At 34.4% G+C, this 20,125-nt stretch overlaps 1 protein-coding gene across 15 annotated transcripts in view; it reads right to left on the bottom strand.

Annotated features, from left to right (window-relative positions):
• Positions 1-3,995: 3,995 nt before the first annotated feature.
• The window catches only part of LOC129788153 (myosin-10), a 41,951-nt gene continuing 25,821 nt past the window's right edge, over positions 3,996-20,125 (bottom strand). For 10 of the 15 annotated variants that reach the window (XM_055824190.1, XM_055824186.1, XM_055824189.1 and 7 more), the window contains exons 13-30: positions 19,848-20,008; positions 19,311-19,539; positions 18,729-18,845; positions 18,541-18,669; positions 18,094-18,114; positions 16,372-17,064; positions 16,104-16,243; positions 15,661-15,807; positions 13,846-14,130; positions 12,423-13,521; positions 12,129-12,344; positions 11,084-11,601; positions 10,888-10,960; positions 9,812-10,117; positions 9,182-9,342; positions 8,948-9,095; positions 8,799-8,873; positions 3,996-8,733 (exon numbers count right to left, since the gene is read on the bottom strand). In XM_055824190.1, coding sequence (XP_055680165.1) covers positions 8,707-8,733; positions 8,799-8,873; positions 8,948-9,095; positions 9,182-9,342; positions 9,812-10,117; positions 10,888-10,960; positions 11,084-11,601; positions 12,129-12,344; positions 12,423-13,521; positions 13,846-14,130; positions 15,661-15,807; positions 16,104-16,243; positions 16,372-17,064; positions 18,094-18,114; positions 18,541-18,669; positions 18,729-18,845; positions 19,311-19,539; positions 19,848-20,008 — 4,545 coding nt within the window. In that variant the 3' untranslated portion in view covers positions 3,996-8,706. Of the gene's footprint in view, positions 8,734-8,798; positions 8,874-8,947; positions 9,096-9,181; positions 9,343-9,811; positions 10,742-10,887; positions 10,961-11,083; positions 11,602-12,128; positions 12,345-12,422; positions 13,522-13,845; positions 14,131-15,660; positions 15,808-16,103; positions 16,244-16,371; positions 17,065-18,093; positions 18,115-18,540; positions 18,670-18,728; positions 18,846-19,310; positions 19,540-19,847; positions 20,009-20,125 lie in introns of those variants that run through there. The other 5 variants (XM_055824193.1, XM_055824194.1, XM_055824198.1 and 2 more) reach the window with 4 other exon arrangements.

The following is a 20,125-nucleotide window of genomic DNA, read 5'->3' on the forward strand; positions in this document are numbered from 1 at the left end:
GTAGCTCTCATCTCAGGATATCATCGACCATTCTTTTAGCAAACAAAACATCAATTAAACTTACTCAGAAAAACCGTGAGGGTCATAAAAAGCAAAAGTCGCCTGAGAGTGATTTTTTGATCCATTTTGAATTTAATCGTTTTGCCATGGGAAAAAGTCACTTTTCCTTTCATCGCGCTCATTTTTCACGTTTCCCACCCCCTCCCGCACATTCACACAATATTTGAGTGAAAATGCAGAAAAAGTGTTGCGAAAAAAACCGCGAGCGGTGTAACAACATTTTTTTTTAAAGAGGGAATGGGGGTGCAAAAAAAACGGAACTAAAAAGCGATCGTCCTTTTCAGGAAATTCCATGTTCCGGGCGGCGGACTTTCGGTGTGGCCTTTTTGCACTCGAGCACACACTAAATGACTGCCAATTGAAATGCCACGCCAATATTCGTTGGGCGAATTACTAAAGTGGATATGGGATGTCTATTGACATTTTGCGGTATGGATGAGGATTTTTCTGCATCCTCCCGCCGTAGTGAGGATGGTGTGGGTGGGATAAAGCGGATGGCTCGAGGATGGTGTTCTGTGTGTATGTTTTGAGGGATATTATTGGGTGTGTGCTGCTGCACATAAGCCCTGAATCATACACGGAGAATCCACCCCCGCAGTTAGAATTCCCCAAAAAGCATCCGCAGAAGAGAATTCGAGGAATGGGGTGGATGGATGTGGGGGAAAAAGCAAAATAGGAGAACAAAAAAATATACCACTGTGTGCAAAATCAACAGGTGCAAGAGACATAGGAATGGTGAGGAAGAGGGAGATGAGGAAAAAAATATATAGCACACAGAGAGAGACAGGAGGATGAAGAAAAATGGGACTGGAATCGTGCAAATGGGGATGAGAAAGCGGAGAAAATAGTGAGTATTGCACATATAGTCAGAGATATCGAGCAGAAGCCCCACAGGGGTTGAGGGTGGTGAGCTGGAAGTGAGATGTGTGAAGAGAAAAAAAAAAGAAACTATGAGGGAGAATAAAAGGAAGAGGCAGGATGCTGAGAGGAGGTAGTACGAGGAAAAATCCTCACTGCCAAAAGTCATGAAGGATGAGGGGGAGGGGTACCAAAAAATCATCCCACTCCTCCATCAGGATGGGGATGAAATGCAAAACAGTGTCGAATGTGGGAAACCAATAAACGGAGGAGTGTACTCTGTGGTATAGTCGGGGTTGAATTTGGGGCTCAGGAGGACCTTCATCTCAGTGCTATGCGCGAGTATACATGCATATATGTATGCATGTATATAGCCCGCCACATGAGGATGAGATTTTCCACTCGGTTGTAGCTTTTTTTCGGGTTGGACACTTGCGGATGGAATACTGGCTCCACTGCTGATTCACCACACTATCGGTGTAGAGAGCTGATAACACCAAAGATTAGAGATGAAATCGTTTTATCTGATTTTGTTTAATATTTTAACAAATTTTCACAAATGGTATAACTGTTTTGCTTCAAAAGCTCGATTTGGAGGGTATAAGAAAAATAACTTTTATGAAACATGATAAATAGATTAAAAAAAAAACTCCATAGAACTTGAAAAAGTTGAATCGATCTCTACAAAATAAGAAAATTCGGAAAATATTAAGTACCTATCTTAAGAAAATCTATTCACGGAACATAAGAAAAATAAGAAACAAGGAAAGCATTCCGCAAGACGTACAAACCCAAACGTAATTAAAAAATCCTTAGAAAAGAGGGGAGAAAGGGTCAAGTTCCAATCTCAACGTGGTCGATCTTGATGGCAATCTGGATTATTTTGGGGGGTTAGCGAGTATGGCCTTATCAGGCCGTGTACGCTATTCAATTTTTGCATGGAATTCTTTGGTACGCAAAGAAGTTGGTCTGCGTTTTTTATATTTAATAATAATAATAATAATAATAATAATAATAATAATAATAATTTACAAAATGACAGATTCTCTGCAAGCGATCAGAATTCTAAATGTCAAAAAATAGTAATTTTATTAGCAAAGAAGGAAAATTTCCAAACAAAAAGACAATCATATTTGCACTTTTGCTTCATAAGAAAGTTGACCGAGTAAAGAGCCGGGGCCTTATTAAACCCACAAAGTGGTTCTGTAGCGTAGTTTAGGCCAAACGTGCAAAAATCACTCACTAAAAAAACGTCGTAACAATATATAACAGCTTAACACAATAATATACAAAAATCAAAAGAAGTCAATTCCAGACTTTGTCCTATTAATGGATCTTATTCAGCGACCAAGAAACCCGTAAAGTCTTTGAATTTTGTACTGAAATTTCAAGCGAATTTCAAGGGTTTCTTGGTCGCTGAATAAGGCCCAATATTTCTAATTATTTCTGTTTGTTTAAACTAGACAATTTTATCACAATTAAAAGCTCTCAACTCTGATACTTTGACTCACATCATGCTTCGCTGGTGGTTCTGTTGGTTGGTTGATTCTCTGGTGGATGGCTAGGGCGGTCATTCCGTCCGCCCTTTCGCCTCGAAAGCTCTCCTATTCACCACCCACATCCACCAACCCCGCAGCAGTCTGTCTCTCTGCTGCACAGCAAGCGTGGGTGGGTGGTGCGACTCCCGAGCTTTTGCGGGTGGATTGAACGTGGTCATGGCGCGAACACTGTGGCGGAAAATACTCTCTCTCCAGCGAATGATGGGGGTTTGTGTTGCTTTTTGCTCGCGGTCTGAGGGATGGTTTTCCAACGATGTGCCCTGCAGTGAGTGATTTTTTTCCTCCTATACACCAATTTTTTAATTGTCCAGCACGTGCAGTATTTTTTTCCCTCAACGACACCAAACATACACACCACCCCCGCCGCCCCATTGGGGAGCTATTTTTCCTATCAACGCGACGTTTAATTGATACTCTCGTTAGTTTACTTTATTTGCCTTTGCCTCATCCACCACTAAATTTCCCATGTTAAATATTTAATCCCTTGATTATTTAAGCGGGGTAGCTTTCCTCGCATTTTACCACCATATTCACGCTGGGAGAGAAAAAAAATCTGTACGATGCGTGATAATTGCTCTATTTGGCATGGAATTTTCCTTTCGAATTTTCTTAGAAAACAATTTTCGTGACATGGATTTTTTTTTATTTATTTCATATAATATTCCTAATTTGCAGTTTCTTGGAAGATTCTAATGGGAAGGTTTTTCATTTCCTTTCTTACGGTAGTTTGTTATTCTTGGAAAAGTTTTTCTCGTAGGGAATTTTTTTCTTCATTCAAAATTTAATTATGAAGAAATATTAAACACAAATTTTCGCCTCTCTCAATGGAGTTTTATTAATGAATTTCTGTTGAATTATAGTTCTATTTTAACGGATTATTTTTAAAAAATGTTTCATGTTGTAGACGAGTATTATGTTTCTTCGTAACTTTTATATCTAACCATGTATTTATGCTCGTTGTTAATTATTATAAATCCTTCAAAATCAAGAAGAAATAAATTCTTTTTTATTGTATTAATATTCAGTAGAAAGCAACGAGAGGCCCAATTTAATTGAACTGAAATTTTGAAAATCAATTTGAATTTTCCGTTCATGTTTCTCCTTTAGCCGAGACATCTTTCTTAACCATTCAGCAGCCCATATGTATAAAACTCTGACGCTATGTTTTAGGTCTCTTGGGGACTCAATAAAATTTCATCGGCTTCATTTCTATGTCTTCACGGCTTCATATAAATGTTTATGTCAAAATAAGCTTTAAATCTCCTCTTGAGAATTGAGAGGTTAGAAAGAAAGCTACTTACCTCAATTTCTCCTTATTCATTTATGGAGAATTTAAACATTCCGAAGAACTCTCCTTCAAATCTATCTTATAGAACCTGAAAACCTAAAAAATTAGGGAAAAGAAATTTTTCAAAGCTTCTCATTCTGCCCAAATGGTTCAACTTCAGCCATCTGCTGCTTCGGCAAAAGACTAACACTTGTGAGAACTTGACTCCAAGACCTTTCTGTGCATGGAAATACAATAATATTAACATTTTATTTTCGTTTAACTATTTCTGCACACAATAAATTAGCAATCGATCATGTATAATCTCAATTATTCATCATCTCCATCATGTAATGTATATATAGAGTTAAATGTATATTTTCTTATTTGTTTCCTTCATTTTAATTTAATATACTTTTTTAATTGTATAATAATATCAATAATATTATATTATTTTCACCACTTTCATCCACTAGTTGTATAGTTTTTTCTCTTCTCTTTTTTTTTAAATGTCATTTGTGATTTATTTTTTATTAATTTTTATTATCAAATAATTTACGGATTCACTATTTTTTGTTTTAATTTTTCTTAACTTTTGGAACCGAAAACTCGAAGAACTTGAGAGAGTATGTCAAAGTATAAAAATTATCAAGTCGTAAAAGTAACAATTTTCTTTTCTTTGTAAATTGTTACAGTAAGTTTTCCATTTTTTTCTTACACCATCTACTCCTCTAACATTTTTTTTTATTTCACACTATTTAATGTTTTTTTTTTTTCATTATTTGTTTAAATGTAGAATTTAATGCCACCGCGTGTAATGATTTTTGGTTTATTTTTTTTTTCTTCTAAATACTTCTTTGTTTATCATTCTTTTTAGAGATATGTGTGATATACGATAGGTAACAGTATTTTAATCATTTTGTATGTTTCTTCATCTTCCTTTTTACGCAAGGATAAGTTTTTTTTTATTTTAATGAGAGAATTAGATTTGAAAAAGATGTTTGAATTTTTTTTTGTAAGGAATTCTTATTTGATCGACTAGAGTTTTTTTTTCACACACTGATTACATTTTTTTTTCAGAAGTTTTCTTTAATTCTTAATTTACTGAACACATAACTAGATCTTTTCTGTCCTCGGCAATTTTTTTTTCAACACATTCAGTATTTTTTATTTAATTTTTTAATTTTTTCTCAAAGGAAGGCTTCCACTGAAGAGGAAGTCACTTCCACCCACGTCAATTTCCCATCAATTTAATCTCATTTCTGTTGTGCCGTTTCACAATGTATTTATTTTTGTTTATTAATTTTCATGTTAATTATATTATTCTTGCTAGAAGTTTTTCTTTTCGCAATGAAAAATGATTTTTTTTTATTATGCAAAGCTAATAGGTATATTTTCATTAAATTTCCTTTTTTATCATCTTTTTTCCCATCATAATCAACTGTACATTGTAAAAAGCGTTTGAAGGCAGTATTTTACAAAATAATTCAATTTTTTTAAATATATTTTTAAATTTTCTTTTTCATAGAAATTGGATAATCCACTTTTTTCATTAAGTCTGATAAATAAAAATTAATCTTTTTTTTTCACAATAAATCGCTCAATTAATAAATTGTTAAAAATACATGAGATTTAATTTATACAGCGCAGAGATTGATTTAATTTTTATATAATTTATTTTCTTCAATTTTATCCAATTTTTTTATTAATAGGATTCATTTTTTTTATACATGAGAGCAATGACAATGATACGTGAGAGCATTTTTTTTTAAATTCTACAATGAATTTGCATTCAATGGATTGATTTTTTTGAGGGTAGGTAATTTAATTCAGATAAAGGATAAAATTTTCATGATTGCTATTTTATGAACAAATTCTTTAATCGTTATACATTTAAAATTCCATCCAAGTGGATTTTTTTTTACCATTTTCATTTTGCTTACTAAATAACATTTGGTCGAATTATTCTTTTTTTTTCCTTTAGGAGGTACCCTTAATGAGAATTTAATTTTTTTTACTTCTTGGTGTAATCTCTAATTTGTCCTTCAATGATAAAATGCTAAAAATGACCTAAATTCTTATTTTTTTATTCATTTTTATAAGCCTTGTCTAAATTTTCTTACTTTGAATCAGTAAGTTGTGGATTTTTAAAAATTTTTTTATTTCTTTAAATAAAATTGTTAAAAAAAAACATTTAACATGACAAAATAAACAATTTTATCAACAATATTAAACGTTTAAATATTTTTCTTTCTATTTCATTGTGTCATGAATTTTTCTAAACAACATTTTTTATTTAAAAAAAAATCTATCTAATAAAATATTTTCTTTCCTAATTAATACTATTTATTTTTCTTCTGCAAACTAAACACATTTGCTTTATAAAATTAATTTACAAAGAAATAGAAGAAAACCTTTTTTTAAGAAAATTATCTATTTTTCTATTTAGTGGCTTCGTGATATTTTTTTTGTTCTTTTTAGTCAACAATTACAACATTAACAAGGTTTTATTTTTCGAATAATTCCTAGATCTTTTTTTCACACAAATCACACACAATTTATTCCATTCATTCTTTCATGGATGCTTTGTATTTAAAGGTTGTTTTCAGTGAAGTGCAAAATGTAGGTGATTTTTTGTTATTTTAATCCTCCTTTGCAAAATGAATTAATTTGCAAAATTAAACACGAAAAATTTTCAGATTTCTTTTTAAAGGGAAAACTTGTTAAGGATCTTTGTATAATTTACAGTGCAGTGGGTCAAATTTTCAAAGAATGAATTTCATATAAATTTGAAATTATTTCTTTAATTGTTGAAGCAAAAATTAATAAGAAAACGCTTTAAAATAAAAAAAATATATAAATTACCGATTGATTTACAGAATATTCGTGTTAAATGTTTTCTTCTTGTGTATAGTCATCGTTAACCCAGATATGCCTAGCGTATAATTTCTGAAATTTAGAATTAAAAACCATCCTGGGAAAGTTGCTGAATATTATCTAATTTCGAATATTGATAACTAATCTTTTTGGCTTAGAACGTCCTAAGCAATTAATCTATTTGATTCTCCAAATACTTTTATTAATTCTAAGCAAATTAATCTTTTAATATTTTCAGGAAAAATTAAATATGAGATGACAAAGTCAGAAAAAAAATTCTTGGGCATATCTGGGTCAATTTTTGCATTCTTTTTTTTTATTTTGTTTTTGTTTCTAAACTATATAAAATAGACACAGAGAAATTAATTATCCAAGCACGCAATGTTTTTTTTTTCATTATATGTAATCCTACACTAATCACGTGATATTTCTTCAGGGAAATTTTCACATTTTCCTCTTCCTAGATTAATGGCAAGATTACTGCGGAAAAAAGTATTTCACGAGACGATGTGGAAATACTTTTTTTGAGATATTTCAAAAATAAAAGATAGATAAAGAAAGATAATTTGAATGAAATGGACAACAAACACAATTTACAAACATTTACCATCGCACAACTATTTACACAGATTTATTTTTCCTTTTGAATAAAATTCTCTGTGAAATTGAGAAATTTATTTAACATTTCGGATTTTTCACATTGATTTCTTTTTAACAACAAATTATTAATTTTCTTTACGTTCTGTGATGGCTAAAATAGTAATATTTTATGTCCACTTTTTAATTGTTTTCAATTATTGTCTATATAATGTGTTTTCAATGCCTTTTCCTCTGCGATTTTCTTCGTATTTCCTTTCTGGTTAATTAAACTCTTCTATCGTCCTTTTTTTGTGTGTGTATCATTTCTCAGCCAAAAGTTTTTCTTTTAAGTTTTCTCCACAATGGAGATGATTTTTCTTTTAAATAATTCTCCCATTTTTATCTGATTAATTTTTCTTTTATTTTTCTAGCCATTTCAATTGTTTCTCACAATAATACTGATAATCGGTTTTACAATTCAATAGATTTTTTCTTTAATATTTCCTTTTGGGTTCTTTTCATTCATCTTTTATTTCATTTTTACATAAATAGAATAATACGACTTAACTATATATTTTAAAGGTTTTCCTTTTCCATCTTGTGTAGAGATAATGTTTCTTTCTTCTTCTTGTTTTTGTTGAGGTTGTGTTTTGTAAATATATTCAGGAGGATATAATTTTGAGAATATTTTTTTTTTTATAAATGGTTGTCTTCTGTTCAAAGTGAGAAGGGGGGAGGGGGATGGAGGATGAATAATGGGGAAAATGTTAGGAGGAAGGAATCATTATTACATATAAATTTAATTTAAAAAGAATCTTCTGAAGATGTAGAATATGATATGATTGAGGAATGATAAAGAATGATGGTTGATTTCTCACAACAATCAGTTTTTTTTCTTCTTAAATTTTCTTTGTTCTCTCATCTAAATATTTTTTTTATGTTATTCTAAAATGATGACAAAAAAGTATGGTAAAAAATATACAATGAATTTCATTCATGCTACAATGTGATTGTTCGTCTAAAATGAAATGAATCATCTACGGGAGAAGAAAAATTCTCACAGATGAAGATAAAATGACGAAAAATGTAAGTTTTTTTTTTACTTTGTACATTCAATGATACGACATTTCTTGCATGATTTGAGAATTATGCAAAAAATGCATGAAAGATGAATTTGAAAAAAGTGATGAAAATATTTGTTTTTTTTTCTTTTCATTTCTACTAACAAAAAAATTAACATTTTATCTACTTGTTAATTTTTTTTCTACTTATCTTTCTTGTCGATTTTTTTAGTTGCTGAGTATTTTCTTTGTTTTATGTGAAAATCTTGAAATTCTTTTTCTTCTTTAAAGGTTTTTTTCTTGTATGCTTTTCTCCTATTGCCTTGCATAGGATGTGAGTTGCCAGGAATAACATGGAACGGACTATATTTTTTTATTGCATTTCTCAGTGTTGGCAACCCATTGTTAGATTTCCCTTCTTTTTTTTTCTTCTTGTCTTTCCTTCCTACCCGAAATCATCGTAAGTTGGATCCTAAAAAAACGTTTTTTTAAATAAATTAGTAAATTAAATCAAAGTTTGTCCGGCAACGAGCTCACCTCGATAAAGAATAAATTTGAAAGCTCTTCCTCAAAGGAACTACATTCTAATAGCAAACTCAAAGAATTTTCACACTGAAACGAATGAGAAGAGAAATAGTCAAAAAATAATGTTAATTTTAACACGTTGAAGAATCTTTTTTTTTTACCTCTACTTTTAAGCGATTGTTCAATTTATTCCTATCACTACGTAATTGATCTAAAGACTCAATTTGCTCCTGTGTCTTAGCACCAGAAACTTCCAACTGAGCAATTCTGGCGTCCTTCTCTGAAATCGCCAATTCAATTGCTTCTTGCCTGAAGAATTATTAATAAAAAAAAAAACAATAATAATTAGCTTTCTCAGAAGCTGTGAGATATTAATTAATTAATTTATTTTTTACCTAATATTTGTAAGCTCTTGCAGCCTCGATCGTTTCTCTTGCAGTAAAATGTGAAATTTCTCATTCAAAAGCTCCAAACGCTTCGTCAACCTCTGGCACAATTTGCACCGCAAGAATTTTGCATTCTGCAGCGATGCTATTCTCTGTTCTAACTTTTTCACCTGCAAATTATCGGAAAAAAAATTAATATTGGTCAAAAGTAAGCTGAAAGAAAATTCTACATGGTAAAGGAGTTTATTCATTTTGAAACTTTTTTTTATTTTGATAGAAAAGCTTTAAAAAAATATTGTCTGAAGTCAGATTTTTTTCAGAAATTATTTTTGGAGAGAATCAAATAAGGAAACTCTGAGAAAAAATATTGATAAAAATGTATATTGAAACCACGCCCCTATCTTATCTCATTTTTCTATTTTATGCATGAAGCGAATATGCATATGCTTCAAATTTTATATCACTTCTGTTAACATTCTCTTCATGAAGAATTTAGAAAGTAAATAAATCATCAATGAAGCCTTGAAGCATCTGCTTGAAGCATCATAAAAAAAAGTTTACTTTTTCTTGAATGTTTTTTCCTCTTGCCTAAAAATGAATAAACTTCTTTGTCATTTTGTAACTCAATATTCGCCTTACTTTTTCACTCAATTGTCCTTTGCTTTCCTCGAGAGAGATAAAATCCTTCTCCCTCTCGCTAACAATCAGCACACTCTGCCTCAGGGCATCCTCTAGTTCCTTAATACGATATCCCTGGTCCTTTGTGTCCCGAAGACATCTCTCCAGTTGACCAAAGTGCCGCTCGATGGTCACTTGATCATCACAGAGACCCCCATGATCCTCCTCCCGCTCAAATCCACCCGGAATCTCTTCGTCATCATCCTCACGAACGTATTCCCGGAGAAGCCTCTCGAATTTCCCAAAAACCACATTCAGCAGCGAACTCTGCGGGGATTTTCCATCATTTTTGAAAAGTAAAAATTTTTTTCTTTCGATTTCTCTTCGTGGGAGCATGGCAGCTTCTTCAAAATGTTTGTTTTTCATTTAAAATGTTTTCTATTTACACTCTAAGATTTTTTTATTTTTAAAGATTTTTCGATTATAAATTAAAAAATGGAGGAAATCTATGGATTTTTTGTTGTTGTAAATTTTCTAATGAAGATTTAATTATTTTTTTTAATGAAGACGATTTGAATGTTTGGTCGGTTATTGTTAAATCTCCTCTCAATTTTTATTCTTTTGTAAAGTTAATTCATTTTTATTTATTATTTTATTAAAAATTTGATGAAAATCTCATCGCAAATTCTTGTTCCATTTTCGTTTTTTTTTTAATTTTTTCATTTTAAATTTATGGTTAATTTCTGTTAAGAGATTAATATCAATGAGTTTTGTGTCCTTGGGCTATTTTAGAAGTATTTTTTTTCTTTGTAATTTAATGATGATTTCTTTTTAGTAATAATTTTTTATGCACTTGGTTAATATCTGTTTTCACTTTTGTGTTAAAATTTTTCTTTTTTTTTTAGTTAGATTAATTTAGAAAAAGCTCTTGAGAAAACCAGCCGGTCCAGCCTTTTGGTAATTATCCAAAGAGAAAATGCAATGCAGGTGGGAAAGAGAAAATGTTGGTTAGTGGGTGGGTTTAATTAAGATGTAGGGACAAAGTTAGTGGTGGTTAATGTGGGTCAAAGTTCAAATAATGTGGTATATATTCTCACCTCTTCCTTCTTTCGTTGCTCCTCGAGTTGCTGCTGTGCGTGGTGGCTCTTGGCTTGGGCGTTCTTCAGTGCTCTGCAAATAAATCATTTTATATGTAATTTATTTAAGTAAGATTAATTCCTTTGCAGGGAAAGGAATTTATTCATTTTGATGCTCTCATATGAGACGATATTTTAGGACACAAAGGAAACTTACTGCTGTAGCTCCATGATGGTCTTTTCCTTGGCATTCTGTTCTTCTTGGCTCATCGCCACCAACTGCAGGAGACGCTCTGTCTCCGTGGCAGCTCTCTTGGCTTCCTCCTTTGCCTCCTCAAATTGCTTGGTGATTGCGTCCAATTGTCGTTGGGTTTCTGTTAACTTCTTATTTAGCTCCCCAGCTGCTGCCGCAGTTCCACCTTGCTTCTGTAGTGATTTCTCCAGCTGATCCATCTGCTCTTTGCGCTTCTTCAGCTGCCTATCGAATTCAGCCAAGTTCTTCTCCTTCTCCTCCACTTCTTTGCGCTTACTCTCAACCGTTTTGCGTTGCTCCTCAAGGAGACGTCGCTCATTCTCAATAGTCTTCACCTGAGCCTCAATCTGCTTCTTTGTCTCCTCAATCTGTCGTGCCTGAGCCTCCATTTGCTTCCGTTGTCCCTCATCCACGGCGGCGCCCTTCTGGACATTGTTCTGCTGCATTGACTGCAACTTCTTGTTTGCCTCGTGCAAATCCAACTGAAAATTCAACATTATCCGCATTAATAAATCAGTCTCGATTGCCCTTCTCTGGCTCTACTTGATCTCTTTGCCACAACGAAAAAAAACATCACGCAGTCATAAACAGCCGGAGAAAGTTCCGCAATGGAAATTAGCTTTTTTGCCACACATAAAATTTATGAACTTTACACCCCCCCCCCATATATTATGAACTTTTCCATTGCGGATAATTTTTCTCTCACACCATTTACAACATACCAACATAATTATGTTGCACTTGAAACCCAAAAAAGACAACCAGCACTATGAGTATGATTTATTTTTGTTTTGGACAAAACTTAAAATTGTAAAAAAGCTCCTAAAATTAGAAATTAAAATTGCTACAGAATCGTAACAAAAAATAAAACGAAACCAAAGTTGAACTTAAAAGAGAGATCCCCAAGAGGGATGAAGAAAAGCACTAGAAATATAAATAAAAAAAGAAAATGGATCAATTGGTTTTTTTTTTCTTTAAGATTTGATAAAGAGAATGTGAATGTGATTACAAGAGTTTGAGAACTTGTAACCTGGCTCTTCTCCAATTCCTGGACAAGCATCTCCAGTTGAGCCTGGAAGCGATCTCTCTCCACTGTTGCCGTTTGGAGTTCTTTTCGCATCTGCTCCACTTCTTGATGCGAAACTTGTGCGTTTTGCTGTTGTGGTTGCTGCTTCTGCAGATTGGCCATTTGATTGAGTTGCTGCTGCAACTGCTTTTCCAGCATCTAAATGGGAAGTAGAGTTGAAACATTAAGGAATTTGCATTAAGAATTTGTTGCAGCAACTTGTGGGAAGCTACAAACCTGAACTCTCTTGTGGAGTTCCGTTGCAATCTTCTCAGCCTCATCAGCACGAATCTTTTCTTGCTCCACAACCTTCCTCCACTGTTCCATCTCATTGTCCCCACGAGCGCCAGTTTCCTGGAGGCGCTGCTTGAGAATTGCAATCTCCTGCTGAAGTGCCTGAATCTCCTTCGAACTCGGTGGTTGTCCCTTCATAGCACCCACAAGGCGTCGATTCTCCTCACGCTGCCGCTGCAGCTCTTGCTCCGTGGCATTGAGTTCCTGCTGGAAGTTCATCAGCATATCCTGACTCTTCTCCAGCTGCATCACCAATTGGTCCCGTTCCACGGTTAGTTGCTTCGCATCAGCCTCCATCTTCATGATATTCTTCTCAATCTGATTTGCTTGCATGTTGCGCTTCTCAAACATCGTAGCTGACTGCCTGAGTGCCTCCTTTTCGGCTTCAGCACGCTCAAGGCGCTCATGGACACGTCCCAATTCCGCGGACATTCGCTCAAATTCAATTCGTGTCGATTCAGCAGCTTCTTGCTGCTTCGCCAGATGCATCTGTGCCTTCTCCAGCTCCTTTGCCAAACGTCCAGCTTCCATTTCCGTTGCATCGCGACTCTGGAGAGCCTTCTCGAGGCGATCACGTAGCCGATCAACCTCTCCCTTATCCGTAGCCGTCAGTGCGGGAATCATTGATGGGGAAACGGCATTAGGATTGGTTCGCATACGTTCAACTTCCTTAATCAACTTATCGTGCTTATCACGAATCTTCTCGCACTCAATGTGCGCCCGTTCCAGCTCACTTCGCTGCTTATCCTGATTAGCAATATGCTTAGCTAGTTCCTGCTTCGAAAGCTCCAGCTGAAGGGTGGCTTCATGGAGTTTCGCTTCAACAATTTGCGTCTCATTCTCTCTTTGCTCCAACTTTTCACGGATCTTCTGGAAGGTTTCCTCTTCATACTGAGACTTCCCACGAATTGTCTCTAACTCCTTCATTGCCTTATCCAACTTATCACGCAGACGTTCATTTTCTTCCTTTGAACGACGTGACTCACGTGAGTACGTTTCAAGCTCCTGAAGGCGTCTCACCTCGGATTGGCTCTTCTCGTATCTGGAAAGGACAAGAGAAAATTCTCAATTGTAAAAGGAAAATTTGAAGATCTTTTTGAAGCAACCAAGCAAGTTGAAAGGAAAAAGCTTGCGGTGCTTATTTGTCGAAATTCTTCATTAAATTTCCATAAGACTTAATCTATAGAACATTGAAGGAAAAGTTCTTTACTCGGAAGGTCAAATCATCTACCATGCCATTTTGATCACAGAACTGTGGCAATACGGACAAGACGGCCTACCTCCTTTTCGCAAACTTTTACTTGCAAATAGAATTTTTCCTGGATTTTTTTTTCTTGGTTTTCTTGGAGAAAAGAAGAATCCTCACCTATCCCTCATCTTCTCAAGCTCCAAACTGAATCGGGCAGCCTCCTCTTGTGCGGAATCCAATGCGGCAGTGTGTTTTGTGTAGGAGTTGTGTGCTCTATCCAATTCATAGGTCAATCGCTCAACTTCAGCCTGGAGGTGCTCCTTCTCAGCCAGTGTGCGTCTCAAATCCGTCTGTACCTTATCCATGCGTTCTCTCGTCATGTCAGACTCCTCGCGAGCCTTATCCTCCATTTCTTTGGTTCTTGTTAGCTGCATTGCTGCACGATCGCATGCCTCTTGCAGTCTGTGGAGGAGATTTATTCAATTTTGCAATGATTTTTAGCATGAATTTTGAACCATTTTGAAGGATCTCAAGAAATCCTTTTTTTTAAGGAATAAAATATCAATCTTTATCAATTCAAAATAACTTCCTTTTTGGAAGTCTTCTTCACGACATATTTTGGGCTAAACAGGAATTTCGACAAATTCTCTGAGCTTGTTGCATAAATATTTAAAATTAATTTTAATACAAAAAGTTTATATTAAGTATGGAACTTTCTTCAAAAGCAATAAACTCTTAAATGACTAAAAGTTTAAACAATGTGTGAAAGTTCATAGAGGAATTCAAACAAAGTATGTGTGTGTTGAATTAGGATTACATAATCTGGTGCAACCGCATAATAGATGCAGTTAAGTACAGTGAAAAGTAAGTAAAAGGCATGTTGAAGAACTTTGTGAGATTGTTTGCCAAATTGATATGTTTTAAGTTAAATCCTTTCTGAATTCTCACAATTAAACCCTCGCCAGAGGCTTTAAATATTTTCGGTTGAAACTTTACGACTATAAAAGTTATTTTGCTAGCAAGCAACAAATTAATGCAGCAGTGAGAAGATTTATGAGGCGCATAAATTGTCTTTCATTAATTTTTCACAAATTTAAGTCGCATTTTGAAAATGAATATTTTGTGGTATGAAAAGCTCTTTGAAGCTTCGTTAAATCACAGCTACAGTGGCTTTCCTACACAACGAACTATGTGTTTTCCACTGAATTTTTGTATTCTTCCTGAGAACAAAGGGTGCTTCTGAACGAACGGATGATTCGCCAAAGAAATAAAAATATTCAGCCGACGAACATTTCTTAGTCTTTAATTAGTGGGAACTTAGGTGCAAAAGCCTAAAGAGTACTAAATTCCAGCCAATAAAGTGAAATTCAATTTAGTACTTCATAGGCTTAAATTTAGTACTTTTTCCCATTGTATTCAGTATACTTTTCAGCTAGAATTTACTGTTTTTGGCTAGAAAGTAGTACGTTCTCTGCTAGAATTTAGTACATTTAACTACCTATTGAATTTAGTACTTTTTCGGCTAGTTTTATTTTTTGAAAATTCAATCTTAAGAAGTAAATTCAATAATTAAAAGTACTAAATTCTAGTGGAAAACTTATTAAATTTCAGAAAAAATAGTAAAAATTCTAGCTGAAATATTTCTCAATTCAATCGGAAAAAGTACTAAATTTAAGTCGAAAAAGTACTAAATAGGCAAATGAGTACTAAAAAGCCTAAAATGTACTAAATTCAATCCTTAAAAGTTCTTTGAAAAAAAGTGATTTCAATCCCAAGAAGTACTAAATTTTATTTGAAAATTAGAATTTTCACATCTTTGGAAATACTGTGATATACAAAACACCCCTTGCGTGAGAATTAGAAAAATTCTTAAGGACAGCACAAGTTGTTCTGTAGGCTATATCCACTGTACCCCAAAAGAATCCCCAAAGGATGATTCAAAGAAATGGTTAAAGAAACTTTTTTTTTCTAACAAAGAGAAATTCATCTTACCTCGTAGTTTCTTCCTGAAGCTTCCTCAAGTCATCTCGTGCTTTCGTGGCGGCCAATGCTGATCGTTCTGCCTCCATTTCGAGACGCCCCCGATCCGCTTCGGCCGTATCACATCGCGATTGGAGTCTATAGATTTCATTTTGTGCTCTATATAGAAATTTTAATTTTGCCACATTTTGGATCATACCGAATCAACACAGAAAAGATTGAGGCAGGATGGTTTGGGGTCAATGGAGGGGGGTGGTTGTGATGTGGGAAATTTGGTCAGGAGGATGATTATACGCAGGTGTTAGAAGATTGCAATTTTTTTTCGAGGGGGTTTTTTTTGGTAGGAATTGTAATTTTTTTTTGGGTTTGGAGGAGGGTGCCAAAAAAAGAAGAAAGAGACACACATTAAGAGAGAACACATCGAGAGCTAATAGAAGAATTACTTCATCTCATACCTATCATACTTTTCAAGCATCTTCTCAAACTCCTTGGTGGAGTTGTCCTTCTCATCAATCAACTTCTGACTGGCATACAGGGCTTTGTCGAGTTTTTCCTTGAGAATCTCAATTTCGGCATACGAATCATCGCGTTCCATCTGCAAGAAGATACCCCCACACGATTAATCTTATAGCAAGGACAATTGAATTACATCCTTGGGCACAATATAAAATATTATTTTGTCCCTTATTCCAACTTAATCCAAAATTATGAGAAATGTCTCACCTGAAGCTTCTGATGGACACTGTGTGCCTTCTCCCAGCGCTCCTTCACAACATCCAATTCCGTCTGAATTTGCTCCTTGTCGCGTTGTGCCTTCAGCAGGAGACTCTGTGTTGTCTCTGCGCGTTCCTTGTTCTTTTCAGCCTCCTCAAACAGGGTGTCTCGTTCCTTCTGCAATCGCGCCATGGTTAGCTGAATCTTCTCAGTCTTATCCTTGAAGCGTTCAGCATCGAGTTGAATGGTTTCGCGCTCCTTCTGAATCCTCGACGCCTGCCCGAGAGCCTTATCGAGTTGTGATTGCAAATTCTCAAAGTCATACGCTTGCTTCTCCTTCTCCAGCTGCAACCGTCTCGATTCAGCTACCTGCTTATCCAGGCGCTCCTGTAGATGATCCACTTCATTCTGTGCCTTATCCAGGGCATTTTGCAGCTTATCCTGCTGCAGCTGTGCCTTGCCGAGCGTTGCCTGCGTACGTTCGAGTTCTTCGCGGCATTTCTCAAGCTCCAACAGGGCCTTGTCACGTTCCCCATGAATACGCTGCACCCCACCGTGTGAACGTTCAATCTCCTGCCGGAGACTCTCATGCTCACCCTGAGCATTCTCAAGCTTCGCCTTCAGCCTATACACCTCGCCCTGACTCTTCTCCAACTTCTCCTGGAGTGCTGCTGCTTCGGCACGTGCTCTCTCTGCATCGGACTGTGAAAGATATCCCAAAAGGGAGCTCTTTTACTTGAAATTTTCTTTACATATAGCAATTCCCATTTGGGACTTCCAGGGAGCGTGATGTGTGAGGAAGAAGGTGGCAAAGGGCAGAGAGATGGTGTTTGCTGCAAATTTAGCTGCTAAACAGGACTCTTGGGGCTTTCAATTCACTCTAATTCCTTACGAATAGAGATGAGAATTTCTCTTTTCTTCTCCAGCTCAATTTTTCTTGTTAATTTTAATTAATTCATGCAAGAATAGGCCAAATTTTTCCACAAAAATTCTTGAATTTTCCAAGAATTCTATAATGATGAAATTCCTCAAAAAAATCGAATTAAAAGCCTCAATAATTTGGGAATTTGCGGAGGAATTTTATGTTATTGATCCTCAATGTATATGTAGCAGAGAAAAATGGGAAAATGGGACAAAATATTTTCTTATGTGGATTCACTTGAATATTTTGACAAAAGGCTAGAGAGAACTTGTTATAGGAATAAATTTATTTAATTTTCTATTCTATGACAAAATGTATATTATTAATTGTTTTGTTTTAGTGAAAATTCTATTTAAAAAAATAGAATAATTAAAAAATTAAGCCATTCTTTGGTGCAGAAGCCCATTTTCTTGAAAAAAAAAAACTTTTTAAAGATTTTTTCAAAGTTGCTGGCAATGAATTTTTTTTAGCTTTTTTTCCACCTTATTAGTTCTTTATGCATCAAACTCTTCAATTTTCAATTGAAAGTCTTTTATAAAAATCACAAAATTAACAAAAGAATTAAAGTCATCAAAAAAGTGGTTGAAAAAATGGAGAATAAAGAGAGCAAGAAAATTGGACATATAATAAATTTATTAATGAAGAATAAGAACTTTTAATATTCGCAAGATAATAAGTAATGAAAAAAGGAATGACTGAAACGTGGTGAAATTTTGCTGAATTTATGGAAGTTTCTTCTTGTTTTTTTTTTAAAGAAAAGTAAAAAGTATAAGAGTTAAAATCAAAACTTTGGAGTGTTATTTACTCACAAAATTTTGTATTGGCTCGTCCTATGAAAAAAGAATGTAGAACATGATGATTTTTTCATGTTAAGTGGCGATAAAGAGGAATGAGAGCGATAAAAAAAACATCGAGAGAGGACAAAAAAAACACAGAGAGCTTTTTCACAGATACTATATATAAAATAGACTGAGAATAAATATGCAGCAATTTTTTTTTACACAGAGAAAAACAAACAGAGAGAAAAAATAAATTTGAAAACATAAATTATGTATTAAATGAGTTCGCAATTGAATTTTCTTTTGAGAAAAGACTAAACATTTCAGCAACTTTTGATTTTTTTTTTGTACAAGAATTATGTATTTTTGTTGCAATAAAATATGGGAAAAATGGGGGCGGAGGAGTTTTCTTTTTTTTTTCTTGAGAATAATGAAAATGCTTGCAGATGAGGGGGAAGATAGTGTCAAAAAAGTTACCTGAGTGACACGTAGTTCAGCTTGGGTTCGCCTGAGTTCAGCTGAAGTCTTATCTGCCCTCTCCTGTGCCCGATCAAGTTCCTGGGATGTCGAGAGGGTGTTACGGCCGAACGTTGTCTGCAATGGGAACTTTGCGAGATTCTCAAAATGCCCCAAAGGAATTTCTTCAATATTGATAATAATCTCACCTGGGATCGTTCCAAATCGTGTCGGAGACGCTCATTCTCCAACTCGAGACGTTGCAATCTTTGCCTCGTCGTCTCCCATTCAGTTCCACTGCGTCCCACCTGGCCATAAGCACCATACTACGTGTTTATATTGTTTCGATTTTCATGAAATTACGAGCCAATTTGTGCATGAGTTTGGATTTTTTCCAAAAATTTTGTTGTTAAAAGTTTTTTCTTTGATGTTTTTTTAGGCAATTTAATCCTCATCATTTTATTCTTTCTTGCAAAATTGCTTTTATATTTAGTTCTATTTTAAGAAATTGCATATTTTTAGGCGAAGTTTGGCAATTTCTTAAGCATAAAATTTTGAATTTGAGGGTAAAATTTGGAATAAAAAAAACAGACCAGGAAAATCATTTTCATTAAATTTTTCATCCAAAAATTCTCCACATTCAACCCAAATTTTTGACAATTGAAAGCTTTCAACTTTCGATTTTCACCTGAAAGTATGCAATTTCACAGCTTTTCCCGCTCAAATGGGGAAAATTATGAGCAATTTTTTTGCAAAATGATGAGAATACAATTTTACCATCATATTCTCACCTCACTTGTAGCCTTATCGAGTTCCGCTTTGGATTTTCCAAGTTCACTCTGGGAATTCTCAAGACGTGCCTCGAGACGTTCCTTCTCCGTAAGGGCACGATCTAAGCGCATATTCAATTTATCCACATCACTTTCCAACGTGTGCATCTTCATTTTGTACTCAGCTATTTCGCGTTCGTGCAATTCACGCTCCTCGTGCTTTTCTTGCTCAGCACGATCGCGTTGATCGCTGGAAAATTCAACAAAAAGAAGAAAATTTAACGGAATGCAAAATGAGTGGAGGAAGGAAGGTAATTCCCGTAATTTTCTCAATTGAAAATAAATTTTCCTGTGAGATTGTTAACTCATACAAAAAAAGCTTCTAATCCAACCATCAATTTCAATGAATGAGAATGTCTGGAAAATTCAATTTAATTGGGAAAAATTATATAATTTACACAGACACAAACTCAAATGTAAAAACTTTTAGAGGAGAATTAAGAATTTCATTAAAGAAATTCCCCAAAAGTAATTCAATCAAACTTTGTTGGAACTTACCGAAGCTGCTGCATCTGTTTCTCTTTGTCACCAATTGCCTCTTCGAGGCTTGTCAGGGCGCCTTCGGAGCTGCAATGGTGAGCTTGCATTGCTGATAGTCTGGCTCTCGCCATATCTACTTGATTATCTTTTTCTTTCAGTAAATCCTCGAGATTTTCAATCTGAAATTTAAAAGTTTTTAATAAAAAAAATATTAATTTGTAAAAGAAACGAAATTTTTAATAAAAATTTAATTTGTTTTTGTTAAAGAATTAAGGTAGGGAGGGATGCAAGTTGTC

Source organism: Lutzomyia longipalpis, chromosome 1 (genome assembly GCF_024334085.1).
Source record: "Lutzomyia longipalpis isolate SR_M1_2022 chromosome 1, ASM2433408v1".
Lineage (NCBI taxonomy): Eukaryota > Metazoa > Arthropoda > Insecta > Diptera > Psychodidae > Lutzomyia > Lutzomyia longipalpis.